Source organism: Pteropus vampyrus, unplaced genomic scaffold (genome assembly GCF_000151845.1).
Source record: "Pteropus vampyrus isolate Shadow unplaced genomic scaffold, Pvam_2.0 Scaffold201, whole genome shotgun sequence".
NCBI lineage: Eukaryota > Metazoa > Chordata > Mammalia > Chiroptera > Pteropodidae > Pteropus > Pteropus vampyrus.
The window spans coordinates 320705-331926 of NW_011888982.1; the positions used below are offsets into that span (position 1 = coordinate 320705).

At 35.5% G+C, this 11222-nt stretch overlaps 1 protein-coding gene across 1 annotated transcript; it reads right to left on the reverse strand.

The window, feature by feature from the left end:
- Positions 1 to 1312: 1312 nt before the first annotated feature.
- On the reverse strand, positions 1313 to 10545 carry EFCAB1 (EF-hand calcium binding domain 1). The gene is made up of 6 exons (XM_011372124.2): positions 10401 to 10545; positions 6867 to 7025; positions 6069 to 6173; positions 5243 to 5394; positions 4835 to 4939; positions 1313 to 2035 (listed from the first exon to the last, which is right to left on the reverse strand). The coding sequence occupies exons 1-6, from the start codon at positions 10456 to 10458 to the stop codon at positions 1976 to 1978; spliced, it is 639 nt and encodes a 212-aa protein (XP_011370426.1). The 5' UTR covers positions 10459 to 10545; the 3' UTR covers positions 1313 to 1975.
- Positions 10546 to 11222: the final 677 nt, after the last annotated feature.

Here is an 11222-nt window from a genome sequence, read left to right on the forward strand (position 1 = left end):
CTGTACCAACTTGCAATCCAACTAAGTGCATGAGGCTTCCCTTTTCTCCACATCCTCATCAACAGTTGTTTTTTGATTTATTGATGATAGCCATTCTGATAGGTGTGAGGTGATATCTCACTGTGGTTTTAATTCACATTTCTCTGATAATTAGTGACCCTGAGCATCTTTTCATACATCTGTTGGCTATCTATATGTTCTCATTGTAGAAATGTCTGTACAGGTCCGCTGCTCATTTTTAAATTGGATTGTTTGTTTGTTTGGTGTTAAGTTGCGTGAGTTCTTTACAAATTTTGTATATTAACCCCTTATCAGATGTATCATAGGCAAATATCTTCTCCCATTCAGTAGGTCATCTTTTTGGTTTTTTGATGGTTTTCTTTGCTGTGCAGAACTCTTCAGTTTAATACAGTCCCATTTGTTTATTTATTTTTTGTTTTCTTTGCCTGAGGAGATATAACAATCTAAAATTTTAAGAAAATACTTAGTAAAATATTTATTTTATAAGATTGCTTATTCTATTTATTTGTAAGTCTATTTTTTTACACAACATATTATTTTGCTTAATCTTAATAATGTATATGTACTAACAAAAAGTATTTAACATCCAAGTAGCCTTTATTTTTTAATTTTTTTACAGGTTCTTTTTTTTGAAAATTTTTTTAATTATGGTAACATTGATTAACAAAATCCAATAAGTTTCAAGTATATGATTCAACAGTAAGCTGCATCATGTGTTCGCCGCCCATAATTAGATTTCTTCCTGTCACCACATGTTTGACCCCTTTTACCCCATCTACCTCCCCACTCACCTCCCCACCCCTCCTTTCAAGTAGCCTTTAAATATTTATATATTTACAGAAGAGATATCAGCTGCTTGCATGCATTTACAGGCAGTAGATCATAGAACATGACTAGACCCCATCTTTCTCATGCTTCCATTCAATGCCCATAGGCATCTGCTGGATAGTGGGGGGCAGAGGGGAAAGCAGGTCTGTCTTCAGGAATTCATGGCTGGTGGGGCACATGTGTGATATGATCCCTGAAAAGGGAGTGCATGAAGGGACTCCCAGGCAGTGGGGGATACCACTGAGGTACACCCAGATATGAAGACAAAGAATGAGTTGAGGTGGAGAAACAGAGGAAGCCAGAACAGAGAGGAGGCTTCATAACTGATTGCAATTGTGGTGGTGGGGCATCAGGAATGATTCCCTAGACAAACTGAAAGCTGTGCCCATAAATCAGTCGTTAAACTCAAGAAATGACACTTTCCTCTTTCTCTGCTCACCAAGAGTTTGGATTTATCTTGTGGTACTTTATACATGGTATTTATTGAGTGCCCATTCTGTGCAGAGGACTGTAGTAACTGCTACGGCAGAGATAACGAAGAGTGTGATGAGACCCCTGCTCTCAGACATGATTCAGTCAGGTTGTTATGGCAAAGCCTTAAACAATAATATAGATCATGTTAAAATAGGTTATATGTTACTTTCATCTCCCTGAATCTCCCTCAGGATCTAGCAGAAAGGTATTTAATGCTAAATGCCAGTATAATTTGATGTTATCTTAATTATTTACTGCTCCAAAGGAAATTCAGTAGTTTTAATGATTTTTAAATTTGTGCTCAGCATTTTTCTGACATGAAAAATAATTCATGATTATATAATCTCTCTATTCATTTCATAATTACAAAAGTTTTACGACAGTTATATGCTTCAAGAGATTGTCTAGGTATAAAATATTTCTAGCAATGTTAACTTGTCTTGCCAAATCCAGCAACATCTAATAAGGAACATCTTGTCTTCCATCTACTTTACTTGGTTTTTACACCAAAGTTGAATGATATTATGTAAGTGAACACAATCCTCCATGCCAAACATACAATTCAACATCATCTTCCTGAGCTAAGTAGAAAAAACACAATACATATACACCTCTTTTTTTCTCATTTGCGATAACACAGACATTTAGGTATTCACATATCATTGAATTCATTTGGATCTTTGAACACTCGGGCTTCAAATTCCATCTGGCTCTGTAAAATTAAAGTGTTCAAATTAGTACGAACTTCCAAAAAACAGTAGAAGAAAACAAAATATTCTGTATGTGCCCTTCATGTTTGAAGAAACATAAGATAACTGATGAAGAGGGAAAATCAAGAACTTGTGATGTCCACACATTTTTTTTCACAAACAGATGGCAACACTATTGACTATATTCCAAGCACAATGCTTGGTATGGGCTACAAAGATAAGTAAGTCTACATAACCCAGCTCTCCAGGAGGCTCCAGCCTAGTGACTGAGACTGGTCAGAAACTGGTGAGTTTAATTTATTGCAGTAAGGTTTGAAATAGAGTAAACACACAGTAGATTTTGGGAGGCCTGGAGGACTAATTATGTCACAGACAGGCTGTGGCAGGTAGTGAAGATGCTTCCTGGAGCAGGAAAAGCTGGACCAACATCTGGGGGTGGGGAAGAAATGTGGTCTAGTAAGGCAAGAACCCAAAAGTTGAACACTTGAGATTTATTAACAAGGAGGGTGTGGTGACCTCAGCAAGAGCAGTTCCAGAAGTAGACAAGTGATGGTAGTATAGGTTGTAAATATGGACAATTCTTTTAAGACACTTGGCTGTGAAAAAGAAAGCCATTGGGCAGAAAATAGAAGTAGGTATGGAATTAAGGTAAGTTTTCTCCTTTTCCTTTTCTCTCTTTCCCTCCTTTTTTGTCCCTCCTTCCCTTCTTTTTACGTTCTTCCTTTACTCCTTCTCTTTCTTTCCTTTTCCTTTTCTTCTCAAAATGGGACAGATTTAGATCTGTTTAAATCCTGAAAAGAAGGTTTAAATAGTGAGGGAAGAGGGTGAAGATGTAGGGTAAAGATAAAGGTAAATGATGAAGTAGTTCTTGAGGAGATGGAAGGAGAAAGATCCAGAACTCTCCATTAGGCACTTCTGAGATTTATCCAACCATTCATTCATCCATCCACTCATCATTTACTAGGTACCTATTATGTGCTACACATAGCATATGGGGAAAAATGTTGTAAAAAGACCAAGTTCCCACCCTCAGGAAGCTTACAGCTACATGCTGAGACAGACAATAAGTAAATGACTAAAAAGCAAGGTCAGGGGATGGAGAGGTGGTAATAGTTAGGTTAGTCAGTGGCATTTGAGCATAATGAGGAAATGGCATTTGAGCAAAGACTTAAATAAAGTGAGAGTCTGAGGCATGTGAAGGTCTGGGGAAAGGATGTTCTAGACAACAAAAGGTTAGAGTAAGTGCAAAGGTAACTAGAGAGGAACAGAGAGGAGGCTGAGATAGCTCCAAAGGCGAGGGAGATTGGGAGATAGTAAGAGACATGGTTAGAAAGAGAGAAAGGGACCACTGTACAGATGTCAGAATCCACTTGGGAGTTTCAAGCAATGGAGAGGCATGATCGCATTTGTGTTTTTAAATATGCTAGATATTATGAACAAGAGTTAGCAAGGAGACAACAGTGGAAGCAAGAGAACTAGGTGACAGTTGATAGCAGCTCAATTTTGGTTGGTGGTCAAGAATTGTGTAGAAAAGAAGTTATATTCAAGGATATATTTGGAAGGACCAGCTAATGGAGCTATAACAGAAAAATTAAGGGTAATTCCTAGCTTTTTGACTGAACAACTGAATTTATGGGGGTGTCATTTATTGAGATAGGAAAGACTGGAGGAGGGATAAATTGGGAGGAAATCAAAAATTTATTGAGATTATCTAATGGACATATTGAGTAGGTAGCTGAAGATACAGACTAGTGACTGTGGTGGGGGGGAGGTATATTGTAATATTTATATATCACATCATTCTACCTGCTAAAAATCTTCCAATCAATCCTCATTACCTTCAAGACAAAATCAAAGCTTCAAGCTCCATTGGACTTGGCTTTTCTATGCCATCTCCAACCTTATCATCGATCTCATACCACACCAAATGCTCTTCTAATACAGATTCATCTCTCTCTCTCTCTGTGTTTCTGTCTCTGTCTGTCTCTGTCATCTCTGTCTCTCCCTCCCTCCCTCCTTCCCTCTCCCTCTCCCTCTTTCATATATGTCATTCCCTTTGCTTAAATTATTCTTCCATATATTGATCTAGCTGACTATGGGGTCCTTAAAAGCCCAGGTAAGCCTTCCTGTCCCACCAGCCATTCACCTGTCACTCCATACAGCTGCCTTAGATGCCTTCTTCATGACTTTCACAATGTTCTATGCATATCTATGCATGTGGACTTTGGCATCAGGGTACCCAAGGTATTCCATAATTGGCGCATGAACTTGGTCAAATTGCCTAAACTCTCCAAGCCTCAGTTTCATCATCTGTAAATTGGGTATAATAATACTACCTACTTCATAGGGTTGTTAGAGGGATTAAATGAAGTGATGTGGGACATTGCACTTATGACATTGTCTGGCATAGATGAAGCATCATATAAGTCATTTACCATAATTATAATTATACTTATCATACTGTTGAGTAATTATTTTCATGCTGGTTTTTCCCAGGAAAATATTAGCCCTTGAGTGTTGCCATTGAGCCTTTCATCTGTGCTTCTGGCACATGTTAAGTTTCAATAATTGTTTCTTACATAAATAAATGAGATAATTAATAAAAATGTAGAATGGGCTACTATAGTACTATAAAATGAACCATCGCGTTCTTCTTCAGTGAGTTTTCTCTATTTAGAAGCTATTCTCTATGGGTGAATGTGATTCATTTGATCCATCACTCATCAAAACAACAAGTACTGGATTATTGATCCTACATTATATTTTGATCACTGTCCAGTGAAAGTAATATCTTTCTTTACCTTTGGATCAGGTAGACATGGTCCAAAAGCTTCCAGTAGAAGAGTCTCTTCTCTTACGGCTTGTTCATAGTCTGAGAAGGACAGCTTCCCATCATGGTCATGATCCTGGGGGTGGATCAGGGGGGTGACCAGCCATGTGTCAGTCAACATGTAAAATACTTATCACAAACACAACTGCTTTTTCATGATCAAGTGTTAATTAAATTTTAAAAAGATGTTATAAAAATTAAAAAAAAAAACTAAACAGTGAAATTGAATAGAACGTTTAATATTATAATAAAAGAATACAATCTAAGTGTTTGATTTTACCAAGCAGGAAACTTATAGTTATTATAATCTGAATTCTTATTAGTATCCCACATCTGGCTTGTAAATTTCAATATAAAGCTCTAAATTGTCCATATTTACCATTTTCTTAAGTGTTATCTCAACCAGATCTTTAATTCCTTCATCAGGGTCTTCTTCAGATGGCTGTTTGAGAAGGCTGTTCTTCAACATGTGGAACATTTCCTCCTTTGAAATGAATCCATCACCATTCAAATCAAACACTTCAAAACAATCTTTTTAAAAAAAATAGCGAATTATGAATTTAATACTATTGTTAGGGAAACATTTGATCTGATAAAGTTTTCAAGGCCAAGGTTTGTTGATGTTCTTATCAATCCCACAGGCCTTAGCAAAATCTAATTTCCATAATAAATGCTTAATGTATACTTGTTGAATATATTCAAAAATCCTTAGAAAAAGTTTCATTACACTCAGCAATGGAAAAGCATGCCAAGAAACAATAATTTAAACATTTTCATCTTTAAAAAATTGGAAAACTGCTTGAAATATGACTTAAACAGAGTTCATCAGAATTAAGAATTAACTAAGAATCAGAATACTTGAATCAATGTTCTCTATTTTTGTGGTTACAATTCAGATAATGACATATGTAAATTACTTAATACCTTAATACATAAATACATATGTACATAATTAGCATCTGTAGTATATGCCTATGCAGTCTTACTGGCACGAATTACTTTTCAAAATATCTTGATTTTTCCTTTTCATTAATTTTTTCAACCTTTATCATTGACTTGAATTTGCTACATAAAAGAGGCTAATGGGGATTCAAACCCACTGAGCAATAGAAAACCTACTTCAGTGGCTGGGTTGGAAGACACTGACTTAAATTCTTTAGATATGTTAATTATAATGTACAAACCAATCAGATAACATATCTTACATTTCATTTTTTCTTCCAAAGTTCCTCGAAGAAACAATGATAATCCAACAATCCATTCTGATACATTCACACAACCATCATTGTCTTTATCAAAACCTCGAAATACTAAAAAGAGAGAAGTATAATACTTGTGCTGCATTTTTATTCTCAGTAATGTATCTACGTTGCTACTATTCACTTTTAAAATTTCAACAAAACTTCAGTATTATATAAACTAACATTCTATTTGCCAAAGGACACTAAGATATTGTAGCAAAGGAACAGTCTTTTATTTAAACTTCACACTTTCCCTTCATAACTTGTGGGAACAAAGTAAATTCTGAATATCTAAATATATTATTCAATAACTTACTGACATATGAATATATTAGTATATTGAATATATTGATAATTCAACATAAAATATATAATTTTATATTTTAGTTACTTAAAAAAGTAATGTTCTTACATGATAGATAGAACTATCTTAATTTTTATTGAGATACTTCCAATGATGTAAGAAAACTTAAATGTCCTTTTTTTATTCTTTTCATTATTATATTTACTGAGTAAAAATAGAAATATTTTGGGTTCTCTGTGTGAAGGAACCTAATTATCCAAGCTAAATTTGTCCTCTTCTTAAATAGAGTGGATACTATTTCCTTCTCTATCCTTCTCTTGAACATAAATATAAAATTTTATATTTAAGTGAAATTGGGAATATAGAACATTAAGCTCTTACAAAGTGTATGTCCAAACTCCAATTTTTTTTCAGTTATGGCTAAATTTGGCTCACTTAAACACTGTATATTTTCTTACCTCTGTCCATAATCATGTCATCTGTCATTCCAAATGTTACATGCAAGATGTTTCGAAATGCATTACGATCCAGTCCAATGACCACACCTTGCCGCTCTGTTACATCTCCCACCAAATTATAAAAAAGATTTATAAGACATTTCACTTCAAATTTATTAACTGTGGAAGAATAAAATTAAGATATAACAAAAATGTTTTTTAATCTTTACTTTCTAACTTAAATTTTACATTAATGAGTTTTTATTTTTTTATTTTATTATATTTTTTAAATTAATGAGTTTTTAGATAAACCTTATCGAAGACCTCAGACATGTAGTTGTCAATAGAAGACTTTCCTTTCTGAGACACATGACTCTTAAGTTAATAGAGAATGACTACTACAAAGAATTCTCCACTAAAATGAAAAAATAAAGCCCTCCCTCAAATATTAAACAGATACAAGTTCAGTCATGCTTAGAAAATAGGAAGATAATATTAACCAATTTACCTGAATAATCGTTATGGATCAGATTTTAAATTTTACAAGGCAATAAAGTATGATTCAAGGTAAGCATGGTAGTGTTTAAGAACAGTATCTTTTCCCCCAGCATTTTGATTATAGGCATTCATGAGATTTATATATTAACTTTTGCCTGGAAATAAATACCAGGATCCCGAAAACTGGGCAATAATTTTCATCTCACATTACCTTAATGAAATTATAATCCAGATTTTGTAGACCAGAATCATATATTTTCCAATAACAGAGAATTTAAACATATTCCAGAACCCATTGTGGTTCTTGCTGCAGATGAAGTGTAAATTAATATGCAACTATCCAGTAGTACTTTAGAAGAAGGAAATTTTTATTGAAAGGATATACGCACACATGCACATTTGCCCACACACATAATTGCATAAACACTGAGCTAAGTATTTATGTTCCAATCCCTATTTGGTGTAAGTAGAAGAGTTACTGCCCAGCATTAAGAACATTAAAGTGAGTTTAATAATGAATTACAGATAAAAGATGGGGATGATTTTATTTTAAAACAAGACAAAATTATGGTTGAATATTTTTAAAAACAAGGATGCAGTCTGTGTGCATGTAAAAGAAAACAGAACATAGGAATAAAGAAATCACATCTAATCTTACAGGTCAGGACAGGCTTGAATGTGATTTCTGGTTTGGGCTACCAGAAAGAGGAATATTGAAGACTTCAGAAAATAAATGATTTAGTAAATAAATTGATTAAATTGTAGACAAGCGTATAATGATTATAATTTTTAAAAGAGCTGTTAGTTGCTATAGAGAATGATATGTACGTTCTTCAAGACATTAAACAGAAATACTATGTAATTCAGTGATTTCATTTCTGATTATATACCCAAAAGAATTGAAAATAAGGACTCATATACTTCTATACTAAAGTTCATAACAACATTATTCACAGTAGCCAAAAGGTGGAAGCAACCCAAGTGTCCATTGAAAGATAAACAAAATGTGGTATATACATACAATGAAATATTATTCAATATTAAGAAGGAGATTTTGATACATGCTACAATATGGATGAAACCTGAAGACATTACAATGAAGTGTAATAAGCCAGACCAAAAAAAAAAAAAGAGACAAATATTGAATAATTTCACTTATATGATGTATCTAGAGTGGTGAAATTCAGAGACAGAAAGTAAAATGGTGGTTGCCAGGGGTTGGAGGAAGGGAGAAATGGGGAGTTATAGTTTCACTTGGAAACATGAAAAAGTTCTGAAGGTGGATGATGGTAACAGTTGCACAATAATGTGAATGCGCCGCAGAGCTGTACACTTAAAATGGTTAAAACAGCAAATTTTATGTTGTGTATTTAACCACAATTAAAACGCTCTAAAAGTAAAAAGAGCTGTTAGTAGTTGGGGAAGAAAAGCCTGTATGAAGAATGATGCACACTGTTCACATACATAAAATGCTAACAAATGGGATGCTGAATAGTCATTTTTTCATCTTGGCTGAAATAAAAATTAAAGAATATTAGATCAGTGTATTACCCAAAGGATCCAAGATTAACTACACAAAAATTTTTCTTGCTGAAATTTTCTTAAATTCTAGAATACTAAATGAAATTAATGGAGAGTCAAGAATGGCTTTTCATCTTTTTGGATATGTTTCAGTTTGTTCTTTAGATCATATCTGTAGAATGGTGGATTAACTAGACGATCATGTAAAATAATTTCTTCTCTGATTCTACAAAATTTATCCATTTTATCTTGGTGGGATTATCATCTGGCAACTAAAAGGAAATATAACTTAATGGGAAAGGTACTCTGTTTAAAGACATTTAAAATTAGTATAATGTCCACGACTTGTAACTTTTTTGTACAGAATCTAACCAGTAATCAGTTTTTAAGGATCACTTAAAATTTTTTATGTAGGTACATAAAGCAAAATAGTTGACTGTTTTTCCTGCTATATTTACACTTATCTTTTAATACACTCATCTTTTGATTGTTCAGAGAATGTTCGCAATACGTTGTAATTTTACTGAAAAGGGTCCAAATTAAATTCAGCATTGTGTATAGCAGTTACTACATTGTTTATTCAAAATGTTTACTAGATGTTTTAAGGCCTGGTCTTTTCCCAGAAATGAAAGCATTTTAGGAAAAACAATAGAACAAAACTCTCATCAGATTATAATAACCATATTAGTGCCTTCAATTATAGATGCCTTTTTTTTTCTAAGAAGTTTAACATTCTTACTTACACACATCATAACTTTTTATTTGCAGCACCATTCCACTAAGCATTTCTTACTACTCACTGCATTGGATACTAAATATGATTAGAAGGCACTAGGATCCTGTAATCTCTAGAACTACATTAAAACATTGTAGCAGCAACTGGAAAGTGGAAGTCTAAAGTTGGGAACAGATTCTTTACCATGTGTTTAGCTTTGGTAAGCTCTTTGGTTTCCAAACAAATTTCCTTGCTCTGATACAAGTTTATTTATTTATTTATATTTTTTCCCCAAGGATGTTCAGCCATTGATAACCATTTCTCCCTATGGATCTTTTGGTAAATTCCCAGAACTTAGCCCCTGCCAGTTTATTTGCTCTAGAGAGCTAAGAAGCAGGTGTATGTTGGTTGTGTTATTTTTCTTGAGTCCATGGTTTTTAGTACTTACTTTACACCTGTGTCCGAGGCTAAAACCACATGTGTCTCATGGATATATAAATCAAGTTTCTATGATGTAAAGATAAATTAAGAAGAGAGTTTGAGAAGCAAATAAGGGTACTTGTATGAGTGTAGTACTAGATACCTGGACACCTGAACACGGATTCTTAAGATCATTGGCAGGCGTGGGTGTTCACCCCAAGGAGCTAACACCGGGTATTCCTTTCTAGACTTCTCTTTAGCGGTGGGGGTGGAAGTTGCTCCACTGGCACAAAGTTTGGAGGCGGGAAGCAGGTCGAGCAGCGGACAGTGGCACTGGGTAGGACACGAGAGGAGACCTGGGCTAGGAGCCTCTGCTCGTCCCGCACTCGATTCTTACTTACAATGCTTGCAATTTTTAGTTAAGGTGTCGGTCAACTTCTGCAGCTTCTTGCGGTTCATGCCGGGCGCTCAGGGTATCCGGCTGCGGGAGTGTGTAGGAGCCCGTGGCTGCCGGGACTCTCCGGAGCCCGAGGCTTAGGGCAGCCAGCCGGGTCTCCACAGCCCCGCGCGTGCGCTGCCCTAACACTCAGAGTTGCCATAGCAACGCCTCGGCAGGCCTCTGATTGGCTCCCGACTGCTTGCGTTTTGCAAACATACAGTGTGGCCATAACAACGACTGGGCTGACCGCCTATTGACTCCTGGGGTTGGGGCGCGCAGTCCCTCTTGGAGGGTCCTGGCCAGGCACATTGCAGAACTGTGCTCTGATTGACGTCGGAGTTCTAATTTTCAGGTGTTGCTGTCTTTTGGGTTCACAGCCCCTTTGAGAGACCGCACTGTGAATCATCAAGGTCTAAAAATAAGTTGTGCACGCTATGCAAAGGATCTTTTGGGTGGTGAGCATTACACCAAGGGAAACTTAAGCTCTTCAAGGAGATAGCTCTAGGGGAACTTGGAGGAGCTTCAAGAATTAGCAGGTGTGTTATTCAGACCATTGTTTTAAGGGGTACAGGAAGATGAGGAGCTTGCTTTTAGGGCAGAGTCTCTCTTGGTTGTCAATCCTTTTGCTCTGATACCAGAAGGGAGGCAAGAAAATATCTTTAAGTTTTTGGTGCTGTTACTGAAAACAAGGGGAACTTGGAAGGTTTTTTTTTTCTTTTTCTTTTTCTCACCATTCATTCTTGGGGGGTAGGGGTGTAGGCTTTCAGTGGAATCTGAGGGAAGG

What these genes read in the sequence shown, in the direction of transcription:
- EFCAB1 (XM_011372124.2), bottom strand. Translation starts at nt 10,458, where the DNA reads ATGAACCGCAAGAAGCTGCAGAAGTTGACCGACACCTTAACTAAAAAT. An exon ending in AACTAAAAATTGCAAGCATT is followed by an intron (nt 7,026 to 10,400) that starts GTAAGTAAGAAT and finishes ATTCTTCCACAG; the next exon opens with TTAATAAATTTGAAGTGAAA. An exon ending in TTTGGAAGAAAAAATGAAAT is followed by an intron (nt 5,395 to 6,068) that starts GTAAGATATGTT and finishes TTTTTTAAAAAG; the next exon opens with ATTGTTTTGAAGTGTTTGAT.